The 20,218-nt window shown below is 43.9% G+C and overlaps 1 protein-coding gene across 1 annotated transcript in view; it reads right to left on the bottom strand.

Annotated features, from left to right (window-relative positions):
* The window catches only part of ADAP1 (ArfGAP with dual PH domains 1), a 1,143,511-nt gene that overhangs the window by 671,267 nt on the left and 452,026 nt on the right, over positions 1–20,218 (bottom strand). Inside the window, exon 3 of the mRNA XM_069647219.1 lies at positions 13,944–14,035. Coding sequence (XP_069503320.1) covers positions 13,944–14,035 — 92 coding nt within the window. The remainder of the gene's footprint in view (positions 1–13,943; positions 14,036–20,218) is intronic.

The raw sequence follows: 20,218 nt of genomic DNA, 5'->3' as shown, positions 1-20,218 counted from the left end.
CGCACATTCCTTCTGCACAGGACCACAAGCAACAGCGGCCGTTTTTGGCCCTCATTAGGTCAGAATAAGCCTGGCTTGCATATGTTCTCCCCTTCTGTAATGGAAAGTCAACCAGATAATGATGGAAGTCTTTTCAGAGCAATTGACATTGCCTATGATTAAATCAAAGCCTTTCCACCCATCACTCTTGAGTACTGCAACACCTTGAGCAAACCTTGCTCATGCGAGGCTCCTAAGGAAGAGACCGCAACCTGAGGTTGGTCAACAATGACCCTATTATTTTTCTTTTCTGTACAATTGGGATGTTTACTTTAAACAAAAATACTGGCAAACTGTCATTTTTCCTAGATCAGTTTTAAAAAAAACATACCATGCTTTACAAACTTACAGCAAAATGAGTGTCCAGATTTTTTCTCTAATGTTCGCCCCATCTGGATATCGACAGAAAATTAAGCAGGGCATCGGCAGCATTTCAAATACAAAACTTATCGTCACATGTGTTCCCTTTCTGGGCATAGCAATTACCAGGTAACAGCATGTTAAGTAGCATAAATCCGTTCCTCCAACATCACTCTAATTCTGCTTCTTCTGTTGTTATTCCTTTAGATCTTTCTGCAGCATTTGACACGGTTGATCACTCCCTTTTTATTCCTTCTCTTTCCACACATGGACTTTCTGAATCAGATCTTAAATGGTTCAATTCTTATCTTTCTCAGCTCTCCTATTTCATAGCATGGGCTGGTCAGACCTCTTCACCTTTTCCTCTTTTGTATGGTGTTTCTCAATGGTCTGTCCATGGTCCTCTTCTTTTTTTCACTCTGCCCTGCACCATTTTCTACTCTCATCTTATCTTTCAACCTCTCTTTTCATCTGTATGCTGATGATACTAAGATTTCCTTTTCTTTTTCTTCTTTTGATGATGCTATGCATTCTACTGCTTCTACCTGTCTTTCGGCTGTCCACAAGTGGATGCCATCCTTCTTCCTTTGGCTTAATCCCTCAAAAACGGAGGTCCTCTTCTTCCCTGCTACTATGATTCCACCCACCCTTCCTCCTTCTTCCCTCTCATTCCCCCATTCCTCTTTGCCTTTTTCTCATTCTGTATGCAATTTGGGCATCATCTTTGATTCCTTTCTCTGCTTTTCTCTTCATATTTCTGCTATTGTTCGATCCTGTCGCTACACCCTGTATAATATTCGTTGTGCTCGACCCTAACGTTCTTTTCGTGATACTAAGCTTCTTATCTCTTGTCGGGTTTTTTCTCGCCTCCCTCTTCTTGTTGGTCGTCTTGCTTGTCCTCTTCCCCCTCTTCGCTCCATCTATAATTCTTCTATCCTTCTTCTTTTCTCTCTTTCTCCTTGCTCCTCGATTATGTGTTCTTTACCCTCTCTATCGCTTCTTCTCTTTGAGTCTCGCTTCTGAAGTATCCTCCTGGTCATAAGGCATGTAACAGATGATGCAGGAACCACTCCAGACCAGGTTAGTACAGAAGGAGTGCTGCTTCTTTTATGAGGTCTTGGTTACAGGTATAGCTCAGGTGTAGGAGAGTGGTAAAGCCAGCATAATTCAGGTTCCTGTGTCTCTCTCCCAGTGTACCAACAGTCGCTCCAGGAACTCTCAGCATACCAGGTTACATATGAATCATACGAACCATTCCATACATTCCATGCAGCCTCTCAGCACACAGAACATACACATACTTATACAGATCACTACAGCTTCCTTTTCCACTTTCTATTGATTGCCTTCAAGTGTATCCACTGCTTCGCCCCTCTTTATCTTTCTTCACTTATTTCCCTCTATTGCCCTTCTCCAACTCTCAATTCTCAGAACCAGTTCCTTCTTGCTGTTCCTAAAGCCCCATGTGCTTCATCTCGTTTCCGGTCTTTTGCTCTTCTTGCGTCTAAGCACTCAAATTCCCTTCCTTTTTCCGTTCGTTCCTCTCACTCTCTTTGTGTCTTTCAGACGAATTTCCAAATGTATCTCCTATCTCTCCTTTGAAATAACTGAATGATTGTTTTTCATCTGGACTTGCGTTATTCGTCTTGATTGGGCCGTTTTTGCTTTAATCTGTTTCAGCGCCTTTGGTGAAAGGTGCTATATAAATTCAATAAAATACAAAATACAAAAAATACAAAAATAAAATATATATTCATTTGCTCACCATTTAACTAGGCACCAAACAAGCATAACCTCATTACTTGCGATTTTCTAAATGACACACAGGCTAACTCTGTCGCACACAATTAACACAAAGGTTGTAAGATAAAATGCATTCTTTACACAGTTTTCTCTAGATCACACAGCCGGTCCTCCAATGTCCGAACCCAATCTTTATTCTTGACCCAGTAATTCAGCAGTATCCCACTGATCCCTGTATTCGTCCACGCGTCCGGTGCCGGAATCCCAGCTTTGCTCTGGGCTCAGTAATTCATCAGTATCCCACTGATCCCTGTATCCCACCACGCCTCCAGTGCCGGAATCCCAGCTTTGCTCTGGGCTCAGTAATTCATCAGTATCCCACGGATCCCTGCATTCCACCACGCCTCCAGTGCCGGAATCCCAGCTTTGCTCTGGGCTCAGTAATTCATCAGTATCCTATGGATCACTGATTCCACCACGTCTCCAGTGCAGAAATCCCAGCTTTGCTCTGGGCTCAGTAATTTATCAGTATCCCACGGATCCCTGCATTCCACCATGCCTCCAGTGCCGGAATCCAATCTTTGGTTCTGGGCTCAGTAATGTATCAATATCCCACAGATACCTGCATCCTGCTACACCTCAGTGCCGCATTCCAATCTTGCTCTCGACTCAGTAACTCAGCAGCATCCCCCTGATCCCTGCATTCCATCACGCCTCCAGTAACAGAATCTATTTGTTCTCGACCCAGTAATTTAGCAGTATCACACTGATCCCTGCATCCAACCACGTCGCCAGTGCTGGAATCCAATATCTGTTCTAACCTCAGTAATGCATCACTATCCCACTGATCCCTGAATCGATCACGCCTCCAGTACCAGAATCCAATCTTGTTCTTGAGCTAGCAATTCAGCAATATCCCACTAATCCTTGCATCCCACTACACCTCCAATGCTGGAATCCAATCGTGTTCCCAACCCAATAATGCACTACTATCCCACTGATCATGGCATCAGACTATGCCTCCAGTGTTGGAATCTAATCTTTGTTCTCTACTCAGTAATTCAGCAGTATCTCACTGATCCCTGCATCCCACCACGCAGCCAGTGCAGGAATCCAGTATTTGTACTGGGCTCAGTAATGCATCACTATCTCACTGATGCCTTCATCCCACCATGCCCACAGTGCCAGAATCCCATATTTGTTCTGGGCTCAGTAATTCAGCAGTCAGTATCCCACTGATCCCTGAACCCCACCACACCACAAGTCCTGGAATCTAATCTTTGTTCTGGGCTCAGTAATTCAGCAGTATTCCACTGATGCCTGCATCCCACCATGCCTTCAATGCCAGAATCCAATATTTGTTCTGGGATCAGTAATTCAGCAATATCCCACTGATCCCTGCATCCTACCATGCCTCAAGTGCTGAAATCACTTCTTCTTCTCAGCCTAGTAATTCAGAAGTATCCCCCTGATTCCTGCATCCCACCACACCTCCAGTGCTGGAATCCAATTGTGTTCTCAACCCAATAATGCAGTAGTGTCCCACTGATCATGGCATCTGACTATGGCTCCAGTGCTGGAATGTAATCTTTGTTCTCTGCTGTTGGATCCCTGCATCCAGGCATGCCACCAGGGCCTTCAGCGTCGGAATCATATCTTTTTCTCGATTGAGTCATTCCGCAGTATCCCAATGGCTTCCATGCATCCAAATATGCCACCGTGGCCTCCAGTGTCAAAATCAAATCTTTATTCTGGACCCAGTCATTCAGCAGTGTCCAACTGCAACCCAGCATCCAGGAAGGGCACCACAGCCCACAAGTGGTTCCTCAGCTGCTCCTATTTCACTCTTCGGTTCAATTCAAATCATCAATCCGTGATGCCACAACCAGGTGCCCTTCTGAGCATGCAGCTGTCACTCCAGGCCAAAAGAGGAGGGGGAGGTGAAAGCACAGGGTGGCAGTCAATGTTTCCACCCCCATCAAGGTTTATCGTAGTGATCACTGAGCACCCACTGCTCTTGAAGAGGGGAAGCGAAGGCTCACATGCAATTCTGGTTCAATTTGTCTGAGCCACCGCAGCCTCCTTATTAAGCATCCTTGTACCGCGCATAGCAGCCTGAGTCTCACACCAAACGCCTGCCTCCTGCCCAATAAAATCTTACAAAATCATGTTCTACCAGCAGCTATAGACATGAGTAGGCTGATTCATAAAAGAGCTAACGTTTCTGTCACTAATACAGCAGATTGGAAAAGGGTAATAGGGTGCAGAATGAGCTACATCCTTAGGCAGCAATATTGTGGTGAGGAGGATAGTTCAGGGGCAACGCGTTTGTCTTGGAAGCAAGACAACGCAGCGCAACACAGTTTCGAATCCTGATCCCACGCTTAGAAATCAATCTCTGGTATTAAGCACATTATAAAAGAACAATTATAATTATAATTGTTCAGTTCCAAACCACCTCCCTCTTGAGTTTGGCAGCTCAATCACAGCCCCTAAGAAATTGGTTCATAGATAATGACAGACTTAAGACTTTTCTGACCTGACTCAGATAGCACTGTCCCCAATGGGAGTCCAGATTGACCATCAGTAACTCACACCGACCGACCATACAGACAAGATCCTATTTTCTTGGTTATAGGTCATCTGAACTTGGGTGCCTGACGTTCCCCTTTGGTAATCATTTTATCTTGTTGCTTAATCTTATTTCCTGTTTCCTTTCTCCATGCTCCATTCACATGTTGAGTGATGGAGAATTTTAGCATTAAGGACCTTTATAGACATTATCATTGACCCTCACAGTCTTTTGCCATTAATATACCCTCAAAAATGAACCCTTACCAAGACAAGGTATGACAAACTATGACATTGCTGATTTCGCAGCTTTCATGATTGTATAGCTTTCCATTGGCTTATTGAGTAGGTGTGTTGCCGGAGTCCACCATAGGTGCTATCTAAACAAACATTTACCCGTTTGGGACTTTTGTGTAGGCCTGGGATCGACATTTTCTGGGCATGTCCATATTGGTACAACCTGCCCATAAGATGGTAACAGATGGCAAATGGTGCTAGCACCTAGCCATATTATAGCAGTGCCTGGCAAATGCCTATTGCCTATTGTGAGAAACCAGAAGGTGTCTCACCCATTAGTCCCCGGGGATAGGTCATCCAGGTGGCCAGGACACGGCCATCGCTTTTGAATCAAGTTCCTGGGGGTGGACCAGTGTGGGAGGATCACCTGGGTGAGGGGTCTTCGAGGAGTGGGAGTGGGGCACCAGATGGTGAGACGCGGTATCCTCTTCCCTGTAACACCTTTGCCCCATCCTAACAGGTAGGATATTTAGGAACTCTACCCCCCTCCTTTTTTTACAACACAAACACTTTCACACGGACAGCCTGCTATGACAGAAAACAGACTAAAACCCAAGCAGAATACCTGACATGTCCCAATACAATGGTCAGGTGAGGTCAGGCAGTTACTGACCATCACACGCACCTGACTTCCATTAAGCTTACCCACACACGGATAAAAGGCGAACCACGAGAGCACCCTCTGAGCGAGTCAAAGCACATGAGGAAACAGCAGTATTGAGACGGCAGCTGAATGAGAGAAGAAAGACAGCCAAATAGAAGGGGATCGCAAGGAGGGAAGTTCCCTTAACCTTTTTGACCGGGAACCGTTACTTTCCAGAAACCTTGAGAATAGAAAGTGTGAGACCAGGAAACAAGGCTGAAGAATCCTGCATTGTGTGTTAGAGATACCCGGGCTCTCCCGCGCCATTAATCAAGGTGGGAAAAAGCAGCAACCTCTGTGGTACCATCCTTGGCTCCAAGAACCAAGCAACATCAATGTAATCAAAACAGCTGGGGAGACTGATACAAGATCGGTCTGTGTTGAAGCCAAGGTTGCAAGCAGCAACATTGTATGGTGAGCGCTGGAACAAACATTGTTAAAATGCGTGTGATAAGAGACGCAAGTAAAGTTGAACTGCTGATGAGTGTTTGAACTTTAAAAGCAAGATACAATACCTTTGACAGAGTGGTCCGGCACCACATGGCTGCTCAATCGAAGGCCTCTCTAAGGTATCCAGCTGAAAAGTGGCAAATGTTAACGTGAGAAAAAGGTTATATCAAGAAGAGAACGAGTAATTGTGAATAGAAGTGGTCCAGCGATAGGTCAAGCAAAATCTGTGCACAGTTGAAAGTCTTCGATTTTGAGGAAGTAGAGAACGTTTGGAAAAGTAGACAAATTTGGTCCGATCTCAGCGGAGAGAGAGTAATTGAAGATTTTGTGTTAAAGTGGGTCTGAGTCCGGTGGAGGGGGACCCGAGGGTCAATAGTAAATCACCCGAGAAGTTGTATATGTGAAATCCTAAGAAGAAAGGAACTTTATTGTTTGTCGTGTTGCATCAGGCCCTCTGAAATAAAAGACTTTGAATGGCAAAGAGACTTTGGCACAGAAGACCCTGATGTTGAGGTTTTGAACTCCATCCTCTTGCTAGAGAAGGCAGAGAGTGTGCTAAACTCGAGTGTGCCGCCTTGTCCTGTGCTGAAAATGTGGGGGAAGGGTAGCCAATGGCATGAATATCCTGACATATCATTTCTTGAACACTTTTCTTTTGCATAACATTGTTTCCCACACTATTTGTATTTAGAAGTAAGGATTGGCAATAGGTTTTTTTAAATAGGCCCTTTAATTTTGACAGACTCGACTAGGACTGCGTTATTATTATTTGATGGTCGTAGCTTGCTCCCAGCCTTAGATTTAGGATTAGATAGGCGTTTTTCAAACCCAAATGAAGTTCAATAAACACCCTTGATCTGTGATCACTTGTGTCTGTTTTACTGTTTGATACAAGGCCTTCCTTACTCTATGCAAGAGCCAACATTGTTGGCTTTGTCAATGCTTGTTTTAACAGGAACTTCCTGCAAGTACACACATACTACTTATAAATTCAGTGGCGGAAACCACACTTGGTTAATACATTTATATTACACCAGGAACTGGTTAATAGCTGCAATTAAGTCATTGCCTTTCAGACGGCGGCTCAGGAAGCACATACCTAGTTCAAAGAGATCCCAAAGGCATGTGTTTTGGGGAGGGAGGGCGAGGTAGTGGGCAGGGGACGGCCATAGGGACTAGCATGACCATGGGCAGTCAATGGGTGGGTAAACATTGAAAAACCCACACAAACTGTGGATCCCTCTTCTCTCTCTTATCTTAACTTCCCATAACAATACTTTTGGCTCATAGGCAGCATTTACAGCACCACCTAATAGCTTAAACTTGAAAGCAGGACATCTGCCTACCTCTGCATTTGGCAGTTTCGAGTGCCTACTGGATCGGGTAATGAGTGAGCCTCCCCCAATTTCAGAGATAATGCTTAAGTTTATAATTGTGTCATGCTCTTAGCAACATTGATTTTGACCTTTCCATCATCTGCTTGCTTCAATTCACTCGCCCCTGGTGCCACTCTCCATTCTCTTTGCTCGTGAAGACTTAGCCAATGTATTAAGCATATATTTAATAAGATGAAGAATACCAACAACATCAGATTAAGCCCACGAGTGGTTATCTGTTTCTCCAGGGTATTTACATCCAATGTCATTTTCTTCCAATAAAATCTGTTTACCTTCAATAGCTGCAGGTTGCTACCATGTTCCTTTGACAGTAGATTTTCTGTAGTTAATCTGCACTGATCACATCGGGCAACCGCTTTCCATCCATTATTAGATCCGAATTGTAGAAGTGCTACCATGATGGGTAATTTATGGAAATATAGACTATAATACTTAATCTCTCCTGCCAGCTAGAGATAATATTGACAAAGGCCATCTAAATCAGCCTTCCTTGTAATACTCTCAAACAAAATGTTTACATTAGTTACCCCAAGGTGTCCCCTTTCCTGTCACCTTTGGGTGCAATTAGATGTCGTTCCAGGAGGACTTCTAGCTGATGATAATAGACACCTCCATCATAAGGGTAGTCTTCACTTTTTTTATTCAACAACTGCTTCCTATTCCCCCACCCCCGTGGTTCTGTCACAGATGCCAACCTGCTTCTCCCAATCAGTGCAGGGACTGAAGTGCAGCCGGCTGCCTACCAGAGGCACTAGCAGCCATAAAGTGCTCGAGGGGTTTTTGTGACTCGTATAGTAGAAAGTCCTTGCTTTGTTCAGGCCTTTAGCTTGTTCCGTGGGCTGTTATCAGTTGTAAAGCCCAATGTCTAGGGGATTTTCTTTAATCAGCACACAGTTTTGATGAACACTATGGTACAGGTCACCCCTTTACATAGCTGTTGTGTCATAATAAAGACCCTTGCACCAGGATTCATTTTATTGTGTTGAAGTATGCCTCTCTATGATAATGGGCGAAGCAGCAATGTTTAGCTTAACTGATTATTTTTATTTTTCTGTTATTGAGAGAACATGGTTATTTGATGTTCCAGCACAGCGCATCATTGGACATTTGCATGCAAACATGCACGCACACCCTCCCTTCAAGTCTTTTAGTTTTTGTGTGCTCTAATGCTGTAAAGATCTAAAAAGGGATGCAAGGTACCTCCAGCATTAACATGCTTGCATATGTGTGATTTTGGTCAGGTAATCAGGATTGTTGAGAGCAGGTGTTTGTTCATAATGGTTCATAAAAAGGTTGGCCAATTCGGGTGCATAGCTAGCACCCATGGCAATGCCACCTGTTTGGCGATAGTACTGCCCGTTGAACAAAAACACATTGTGTGTCAATGAGAATTCTAGAAGTTCTTAAATCATGACTAGATGCATGTAATGTGATGCTGAAGTTGTAGAATAAGTAAAATCTATATTGACAATGGCTTGGGTGTGAGTGATAGAAGCATACAGAGATTTCACGTCCTGTGTCACCAAAAGATAGTCTGATTGCCAGATTATGTTTTGCAGAATATTAAGGGTGTGCATGGTATCCCTAATATACTGTAAGGGGTCAGCAGTAAGAATCAGGCACAATGGCATGTTGAGTTTTGGTTATAAACTTTTATTGTCAAAATAATAAGAGGGGTTGGGAAAATCCTATCTATCCCTATCTTTATGAGGGGCTCCCTACCTCAACACAACTAAGGAACGTCTTCAGTCCTGTATCCACAATTGTAAACTGATCCTTACACTCTAAATTAAATACAAGGTGAAATAGGAACTGTTTTATGCTATACATGTATAGCAGGTTCTTGTAGTCCAAAACAAAGTTCTAAGGTGCAGAAAAATGAAGAGAAAAACAAAGTTCCATCAGGAAAATGGGTTTCCCTTTCCCTAGATTTCTGACAGCATACTTGGTAGTTGTTTATCACAATTTCTTATATTAAAGTTCTCTTGAATCCTTCAGGGGTATAAGCTTTCCCCTTCTACACACTTTCACAATTAAGGGGGTTCTGACCCATGGGCTTTATGAATCCTTCTTCCTTTCCTGGTATACTGTACTGTCAGGATATGATTACTGTTTCCTTCCCTGGTATACTCTCATGCCAGGACACGATTCCTTGATTCTTAAAAATGGGAATGGGTCTTCTAGATTATCTTCTGTCTTTCTTACTCCTGGTTTACTCGCCTGCCAGGATACCGTTGATGAGTCTGAGTGTCAGACTCACGGGTTGCTTGGTTCACTATCCTGCCAGGGTTTATTCACTCTTTGTATCACAGTTTTCCAATATTGGGACCACAACCCTTTCTCACTTTTATTTCGTAGTTTTGCTTTACTCCAATTTACAATTCTCCAATATTGGGTCAACACCCCTTTCTCTCTTTCACTGTTAACATTGTCCTTGTTCGCACAGAGTTTATTGCTTTTGCTTCTGCCTGTTCCATGAACAATCTTACTTTCAGAAATAATATCTATGTCTTCAAGTGGGTGTGTTCCATTCACAACGTTCATTTCAGTAAGAATATCTCTGCCTTCACTTAGGCTAGCTCCATTCACAATGTCTGTTTCAGTCATAATATCTCTCCCTTTACTGAGGCTTACCCCATTCACAATGTTTTTTCAGTAATAATATCTCTGCCTTCACTTAGGCCCATTCTGTTCAAACAGTTTGCTTTAGAAATAATGTGTATGCCTTTACTTAGGCTCATTCTGTTTATATTGATCGCTTTAGAAATACTGTCACTGACATTACTTGGGCTTGTTTAATTCACAATATATGTTCCATTCACAAGATTTGTTCCATTAATACCTTCTAGCGTAGTACGCGGCACACGACATTGGTTCAGATGCGTACCAATAACCCGGCCGTTCTTCCTGGCCTTACCAGTTCTGGATGGTATCTGCAATGTTCCTCCTGTCTCTTCCACGTCTTTGCTCTTGTGCCTTTAGTTGGAAATGCGTTTGGTAAGTGGTTCTCTTCCTGCTTCATCTTCTTCTGCCTTCGGCAGCTTTGTCTGCTTGCAGTTGTAAAGCAGTGAACTTCTCCCATCCTGACTCTTCAGTGCACTGTGTCCATTGGCCTCTGCAATTCACTCTACAGCTTCTGCGCCTTCAGTCTCCTTCACAGTGTCAGCACCAGTCAGCCACATGTCCAGTCTTTGGCTCGCTCGATCGCTCTGATTTTGCCTCACCTATGTGGGTTTTAAAAGTCCTGGTCTTTCTCAATGATCTCCAATGACTGGAGCATGGCCTAGGTTTACCATGCCTAGTCATTATCATTACTCCATCACTCTTCCTCGTCTCAGTATTAAGGGGAGGGGAGATAACTAAGGTTTGGTACTGTGAATATTTAGTAAATTTGGGTCAACTTTACAGTAGGCCATGTAGGAATGTTGCAGGGGTACATGATTGTCATCAAAAGGTGAGGTGTTTTCTTGGTTCAGTCTTTTCCTGTCTCCCTGGAGCTTGTCCTCTCCCATGATAGCCACCCCCAGGGTCTGAGTAAGGAAGCTTCTGCCTTTCCCTGCCCATTTATGAGAGGCTTCCTTCCAGGGAATCAGTGATGACGTTTTTAGATTCATCACAATAGGCAGGAATTTTGATAACCTCTTTTTGTATCACATTGTTAATATATATGGCAATTGGTTCAGTGATAGAATCCATACCACTAAGGATAGGTTGTCCTTCTAGTATGTGTCAAATTGTTTATGTACTTTCGGTAGAAAGTATATGGTTGGCATTCTGGAATGTGATACTATAATATATGATAGTTCTTCATCAGTAAGCAGCCCTTGTCCGAACCATTTAATTAACATCTCCTTACATTCCCTGACAATTTTATTGGTGGGATTGGACTGTAATTGTTGATAAGAACCTGGCATTTCAAGATGTCGCTGCAACAGTCCAATGCAATCAGTTCTATTAAGAATGACAATATTAACACTCTTGTCAGCTTCTTTGATTATTATTTGTTGATCTCTCTCAACGTTGTTAAGAGCCTGAAATTCCACTGTCTTCAGGTTTTGTCTGAAACTTGATTAGTGTGTTCTGGCTTGAGACACCTTTTCTGGTGAGGGATTGCTTTTTTAATTCTGGTTTAATAACATGATTTGTGTTTGGGGAATGACATACAGCCTTGAAAAAGACCCCTGTGGGTCGAAACACGTGTTGGCTGTGGCTCCTCGCGAGATCCTTATGTTCAAGTAGCTGTTTTATAAAAATTCTTCGACAATACAAGTTGAAGTTAATGCCATAGGTACCTTGGATTATTTATGGCAGTCATAGTGTTTGGAGAAAATAGGGCCCGCCTCCCCCTGTCTGGGCAGATGCAGCTTGGTATCTTCAGCAAATAACCTATACATCTAGTAAATAACCCACATAGCGCAGTGGACTTTTTGGGGGGTAATTCATGGATTATTTGCACTGAAAAAAACGGGATTTGTGCGCCATTCTGCCCTCAAATCCCCATTTGTTAAACAGGGATTTGCTGGCAGAATGGCGCACAAATCCTGTTTTTTTCGGCGCAAATAATCCATGATTTACCCCCTTTATGTTTGAGTGCCCTAACTAGTGATTACAAGATCGAAAAAGTGACAGAGATTCAAGGAAGTGGACCGCAGTTTATAGGACAGGCTACTATAGCTCTTGCTGTGCTTTCTTGGTTAAAATGCTATGCCCTTTTGTGCTGTTATGAGCAGCACCTTGGGTTTCACCAAAAGAGTGTTGAGGCATTTCAGACATGGCTCCACTGCTCTCAGTTGCCCAGAAGCTGCACTTAACTGATAACACCCAACAGACACACACCTAGCATTTCGGTGCTGGACTGTTCTCGTGAAAATGGACATTCTTGTCTGTGAAAGGTCCTGAGAGGTAAAATGTGACCGAGGCTCCACCAAACAGGCCACATTGCATAGACCAGGATACATTAGCTTGTGTTTGTTCTTGGTTGAGGGATTCACACATTTTGTGAACTTTCAAAAGTAACAACAATAACATAATGAAGGCCTGCTGTTTTCTGTTTTACTTGGTGCTTTTGTTTTAGCAGAGCCGTAAATCAGTTGTTTTCTGTCTGTAATTTCAATGCATGAACAGAAGAAAAATAGAAGAGCAGGTTGTTCTGCTTAGTTCCACCTACTGTCAATCATGCATCGCGGCCCAGAGGTATTTCAAACCGGCAAATTGGAGGGTGTGAAAGTAGTGTGAAAAATCGTTTAGAAGTTATGTAAATTGTTGACAACATACTTCCTGGGTCAGCACCAATCACAGGAGCAGCAATTTATCTCTAAGGTCAAAATGGAGCTGAAAACGATAGAGGAATTACCCTGTTCTATTTGTGTACTGTATGTCCATGTATGATTTTAAAAAAAAATACATTTTGTTAAGTCGAATAAATGCAGAAAAACAGTAGTTACAAATCCTTATTTTACTGGAAAACAATACATATAGATAACAACATTTCACTTAGCCAAAGAATTTTGGATACACCAAATGGACATTTTGAAACAATATCTTCACGGGAGGATAGCTCAGGGGCAACGTGCTCACCTTGGAAGCAAGACGACACGGAGCACCACAAGTTCGATTCCCGGGTCCGCGCTTAGAAACCTCAGGGTATTACGCGCATTAGAAATAACCCATCATATCATATCTTAAATACCATCAAGCTGGGAGACTGGAATCGCAATGCGCAGATACAATTGATGTGACAGATATGAACAGGTTGTTCAAGTACATACTATTACAAATTGTATGATTGCACAATTGGATATGCTATACAACCCAGCACTTCAAAATGTTACACTTTGAGCAGTGACGGTATAGACCAGGTTGAATCCAAAAATAGATTATTAAGCAGTACCATTGTTTGCATATTTACTAACACATTTGCATTATACTTCTGAAATAAATGAATGCACACAATACCTCCTTGATGATTGCACCATATACAATTCAAGAAAATGTATCAAAACTAAAATTCTATTTAGCTATTCGGAGAAAGTCTGATTTTGAACTTTTACAGGATTGGAAAATAAATGCCTATAACATCCTGTAAATGTTGTCTTGCAATACTGCAACTGCTTCCCACTGTAACGCGGATACAATGGCAATTAAATAAAGGCGGCCTCTGGTCATAAAACAGAAAGAACTAGATAGCCGGAGACGGCAGAGACATAAAGTATCGTCATCTTTTCCCGGCAGTGTCAGGCTGTATACACTAAATCAAATCTGTACAAATGTTTGTACGGGCCCCGACACATAAATGCCAGACAGTGCAGCTAGGAAGAGCCATTCCGTAATCTAATCCCCCGCCGCCATCATAGATTTGCGGAACTATTACGGATCCTTCCGCCGCGAGAGGACACAGGTTATTTACCAGTGAAACGATCAAAGGGAGTTTTTTTGCTACTTACTGACAGTCGGGAAACGTGGGCTTGTAGTAAAAGGCTGGCACTTCCGATTCATACTTGGCTTTGGCTACCTTGTTTCCAGTGCAAGCCATGAACTGCAAAACAGAAAGAAATAGCAAAGATTAGGCGGTTCCAGCCCATGTTACCTTCTTTTGTGGAGTTTCGTAGTCTTGGAAACTTTAATTGTGCACAGTTTTGAAACGATTTCCCCCTAAAATGCAGACATATGCCATGCACTTACTGGCGAATGCCATATTTAGGGCCTGATTCATGGAAGTGTTTTATAATGGCGCAATCCCATAGGAAAACGCTCTGTGAATCTTAGTGTCCCGCTTTCTAGTAATGTTGCATTGTCTCTGCTACACGCATGGAAGAACAGCCGAGGGGCACGGGCTCAAGGAACCAAGCAGATTATTTTGCATACAATTTAATTTCCGACAGCCGCATTAATATGTTTTGTGGTAAAAAAAAGAGCTAATTGAATTATTGAACACTTTACCACCTACGCTCATTAAAACATAGAAGGTAAAATGTGGTGGAACCAGGGGTGGACTGGGAACCAAAAGAGGCCCTGGAAATAATTGTCAAAGTGGCCCCATGCTACAGCTTTTCAGCAATCCCAACCCTTTTCTTGTGTGGAGATGTAAAAATACCACAGAAAAGAGGCCCAGGGTGCAGAGGCCTGCCAGGACATCTCCAGAGTTCCTTATAGGCCAATCCACCCCTTGGTGGAACTATTATAGGGCTCAACGAAGACACCCCCTTTTTCTATCACACTGCAAAACTGGTTGCACGCCTCTTTTCTGTGCCTCCATGTGCCACCTGTGAGGAACTGACCGGAGACTTGCCCCTTGCCTTGTTGCCTTGTCTAGCCCTAGTCCCTTCCTACTGCAGATGTCCCTCTTCAGGTGCTTTTTAGCTTCTTTTAATTGCTATAGTGCCTCCACCAGTCCCATAAGGGTGGCCAGTGACCCATTAAAAATAATGCATCTCCTGATCAAGTGAATCATGTGTACATATTTACATCTTAATTATATATATATTAGTAAAATAGTAACCCCCAACTACTTCTCATAAGAGCTATGTTATGTTAAAAGTGTTTTATATTGCATTGGTGCCCACAGTGGTCTAAACAATGCTGAAGCTGGTCCAGAAAGTGGCATTCTGTCAACTAGACCCAAGGCTGTGGAGGAAAATAAAAGGGCAGCAGTGGGAAGGAAGAAGAGGGAGCAGAAAATCAACTAACAAGAAGGATATTGAAAAGGGGCCTTGAGGAACGGATGAAGTTTGTAATCGCATGCAGAGGCGTTGCTGGGGGGGGAGGGGCTGAGGGGGCTATGGCCCCGGGTCTTTTGAGTGTAGCCGGATAGAAGCTCAGGGGTTACAACCAAAAATGCTAGCTAGCCCCCAGTGCCGACGGTCCCAAAACTAGCATAGCCCCAGATCTTTTCCATACCAAGCAACACCCCTGATCTTTCCGCTTATAGAGAAGGGCCTGACGGATAGTGCTGTATATTACTCAAGAGCGCAGATTCCCATACTTTAGTAAGTACTGAAATTCGGCAGTGAGTAGTCGCAGGATGGGCTAGAGTGGTGCTCCATTGTACCCTCAAAGTACGGCAGCTTGATTGTTTGGTCAGTGTTACCTGGCAAACCCCAAATCAAAAGATAAGGGATTGCCTGTCCAGGTGTCAGAAGTGGGAGAGCCCAGAGTGGACATTGCAAGGTGAGTGCAGAGCACAGAAGATGAGAAAGGAACATTCCCAACTAACCTTTGATGGGGCCCTAGTGTGAGGAGCCTATTGAGGGCGTACTTGCCTAACGGCAAGTAGAGAGGACACTTTACGCACAGCAGAGTGTTTGGCTGAGAAGGTGGTGTGTGAAACAATGTATGGTGGGGTGGGATGGATGGATTCTTCCAAAACACATAAACAGAACACAAAGAAATAAACACACACTCCACTTCCCATAAATAAACCTTTATTACCCTGGTGTCTCAGTCTTTCTTTCTAGATGTGCATACCCTCAAGGGACAAGCATGTAATCTTTTTGGAGCCAAATTCCCTCCAGATGCTCATGTCAAGCATAGGCTGATGCGCCTCTCTCTCTCTTTCTCGCTCTCTCTCTCTCTCTCTCTCTCTCTCTCTCACACACACTCTTTCTCTCTCTGGTTACACTTAATCCGGAACCGGTACAACTTAAAGGCAGCTGTGGATGAATAGTGTGAGATCCTCTCCCGGGCTGCCATGGTGGCGGCCAAGCATTCTCTTGAATTCTGATAGGCTTTCCTTCAATCAGGGGAGTTGCTAGGTCTGGAAAAGACCCGGGGCTAAACTGATGTCAGAACTGTTGGGCCTGGGGGCTAGCTAGTCTTTTGGCTGTAGCTCCTGAGATTCTATCCGGGGCTACAACCAAAAGATCAGGGGCTATAGCCCCCTTAGCCCCCCCCTAGCAACGCCCATGCCTTCAATGCGTTTGCACGGTCCCTTACATGGACATCCTCAGGACCACTCAAACGCGTCTTTCTCCTCCTCACCAACCTAAACCTTTAAGTAACGCTCCTCATGTACATTGACCGCATCCGGGTTGGGCCTCCAAACCTAGCTTCGAGAGCGCCACCTTGCTATCTAAAGAGGAAGGATGTCACATATCCTGACCACGGCAGAAAACATGGCTATCACTTTATATACAGGCTTGCACAGTCCTGATGCTACTATGTACATTACAGCTCCTACATTACAGAGGAGCACACGCTGTAAACATATATGGGATACACCACATACACTTGCCAACCTCACAAGGGGCGATTACCTGGTAATGAGGTTCCAAGGTAGTCCCTCACTATGCACATATTTCCCATTTAGAGTCACTGTACACTAAGTTATTTTTTTATTTATTTTCCTGAAAACCTGGACGTCATTTGGCTCTCTCATTCGGCTCCCAATGACTGGGGTTGGGGTGTCCAGCCCTAAGCAGTGAAACTCAAAAGTTATTTTCTCTGTAAAATGTAATGAAAACGGTGAAAGGGGAAAAAACAGAACTCAAATAAAACGAGAAAATAGGAGGCTCTGATGCCTTTGAGAAAGCACATATGCCATCTTGAAAGACATGGGGCCTCATTACGAGGAAGGCGGTAGAGGGTTAACGGTGCCAGTAGTGCTGCCGGCAGCGTTAACCCTCTACCGCTTCACTACGAGGTCTGATCGCGGGTTCGCTAAGGACGTCTGCTAAAACCAGGCGTCCTTAGCGGGACCCGCTAGCAGGACAGGATGCTAACAACGGGCCCGTCATTAACAGGCCCGTTGTTAGCATCCTCCCCTTTCCCATTGAGCCCTATGGGGGCTCAAATGGGAATGGGGATGTACCGGTACGGGTCCCAGGAAAGGGAATTACCGGGCCCTCCAATGTTGGAATGGCCCAGTAATTCCTCATTCCTGGAACCCGGACCTGGTACCCGTATGGGGGTAGCCATGCCGCTAAAAGCAGCATGGCTACCTCCATACTCGTAATGAGGCCCATTGTTGATGTGACATAGAAAGGTATCAGTAATTAAAAGAGCTGTCAGTGATGTTAAAATGTAGGCCAGCTCTAAGAAACAGAATTGACTGTGCTTGTGTGACAAAACAAAATTCTGAACTAAGTTTTTTAAAGAAAAATATTGTGGGCCAATGCTTTTGAAACCCTGCTTTTTTACCAATAACATTCTTCAAGTAGTACACTAATGCCAGGTGCATTACATGGGACAGGTTCAGAAGACGTGGATAAATGGTGAATTGATTTGACAAAGAGCATGCTGGAGGTCACGGGGGACATCAGTGCGCATGTGCTTGAGTAGAGACAGACAGGGTGGCAGGGAAACGGACCGTCTCCCTTCCAAGCATGTTCCTTTGAAACCAGAGGCAACCTCATATTTCTACTGTTTGGCACACACCGTGATGCGGCCATACCCTGCGTCATTACTTTGAAGTATAGACATGTCAGACTGGATCCGCTCTGGCCACTGTCCATGATGAGGCAGAACAAACCCAGGTGCATCAATCTACAACATGTATACACACGTGGCTGAAAACCCCATTTTGTTTGTATAAATATATTTGCTTCTTTTTTTTTCCATTTTAGCATTTGATTGGCCTATTATAATGTGCATATCATTTGCTGCCCTGAAGAAGTATGCACCATAGAAAACAATTGGGGCTGTTGGCCGAAACCAGTTGGCAGGATACATTCAGCAATTGAAGGAAAGCATAAAACAATTATTATTGGATTTACAACAAAAAAAGCACTTTAATTGCTGGGATCCTTACATGTGTGTAAACTCCTGTAATGCATTTTTAAAGTGGGCTACATTTTCAAGAGAAGATTAGTGTTTTGTAACAGTTCATGTGTAGAGTGCTCATGTTAGAATTGAATGTTTTTCTCTGATGTCCATATGCATGTTTTATATGAAATTATTTTGTAATTTAAAACATGTTCCCATGCGAATAAGGATTTAAAATGAAAATAGTACAAGGGTGGAATAACAGGAAATGATGTATGTACATCACCTGTTTATTTGGTGTTCAATGTTAGAAGTAGCTATGGAAGTAAACAGAGTGGAACTATAAATAGTTTAAGTAAAAAAACGAAAAAGTGAAAACTCTTCTAGGTATTTCTTTGTCTTTTGGAGATGTTTCAGATATCCAGTTCCCTATACTAGGGGGTGAGTATAGATAGTTAACCTTCTTTGGCTTTTAAATCCCATTTTGATAGGCCCCAGATATAGGCTATAATTCACTGGCATATTATAGAGGGGTACATATGTGGCTGGAACAACCATTTGTCTCACATGTGGCAGGAATCAAAGTTCCTTATTTTCGCGCAGGTGAAGACCGATTATGGTGGCTGCTTCCCACTCCTCTCACAACACACTCGAGTCAGGACATCTCAGCCTTGCTCCCACCAGGCTCTGGCTGCCAGTGTGCATTGCATGTTCAGAAAGAATGCACCTTTGAGTTACTACCACAGACATGCATAGATAAATTGGTGGCCATTCTCATGTTCCCAAAATGTACTCTGTTTTTATGCAAAGCAGCCGGCATCCTATATTCAGGTAACCCACTTTATATGACATCTAGCGTGTGCGCAAAAGGCGGTTGGGAGGTGGGTGGGGGAGGCCGGGTTCCCCCAGTAAATGTTGTCCATTTCCAGCACTGGAAAGGAGCAATGAAAACAGCCCACTGAACAAGCACCATGAACAACGCTTGGATGTTCTGCCCTAAAGCAGAGCAGACGTCACATCACTACTTCACTGTACTGCGCGTGTCAAGAACAACAGGGAATTGCACCATTCATCTTGATCAAAGCAGACTTTGAAATGAATATGCAACCAACAACACTTCTGGGCACAGACCCTTTAACAAAAGGGACAGTCAGGAGTTCACAGAGGCACTGAAAGGGCATTCCAAGCAATATCACACGCATATCGAGAACAACAACCTTCGCCAACAAACACATCGCAGGTGCCCTACCACTCTTCCCCAAATGTCATGCTGACTGTCGGCACACTGCCACTCTTCCCCAGATGGCACGCTGTTACTAAGAGCACTGTGACTCACGTGTCACGTAGAGCACTCACATTTCCCAACATGTCACACACATAGCTGGGGAACTACACCTCTTCACCAAACACCTACCCCACCAATAGCAAGCGCCCTATCTGTGCCCCCAAACATGATGATACAAAACTACAAAAGGGGCTCTCTCTTCATACACAGAAACGCCAGTGCTGCCGACTGTTCCAAAACGTGCTCCCTTTGGGTCGTAGTAACACACATTCTCAGCACATTCCAAGACTTGATAAACAGAAATGCTATCACTGAAGCTATTTTGGACTGAGATAAAGTTTACGTCGACCTGCCAGTCATGGGGGCTCTGCAAATGGCTGCCGCATCTGACACGTGTAAGAAATAACATCCAACAGAGTTCTCCTAAAACAAGCAGAAAACGCAGCTAGGAATTGCCTGCAAATCCCGTAAGGGCTTCATTGTCCTTCGCCGCAGCTACCTGTTGCATTTACTCTTCGCCAATGCTTTCAGTGGCACGTAAATTAGAGCAGGCGCTCCCTGGGGCCGTGGCTTCAAGGGGGTGCGTCCTAATGGGCGGCCAGCAGTTTAGGCAAGTGCCCACTCAGGCACCCCTTTGCAGCGATCATCTCATCACCCTCGCACCCTGGGTCTGAGGGTGATGGTCACTGCTGCATACCTTAGCTATATGGAGGCCTGGTGAGGGTCGCAGCCACC

The sequence above is a fragment of the Ambystoma mexicanum genome, chromosome 2q (assembly GCF_040938575.1).
Source record: "Ambystoma mexicanum isolate Mex_15411 chromosome 2q, UKY_AmexF1_1, whole genome shotgun sequence".
Taxonomy (NCBI): domain Eukaryota; kingdom Metazoa; phylum Chordata; class Amphibia; order Caudata; family Ambystomatidae; genus Ambystoma; species Ambystoma mexicanum.
The sequence above is the reverse complement of the archived record's forward strand: the minus strand, read 5'-3'. Positions and strand labels throughout refer to the sequence as shown.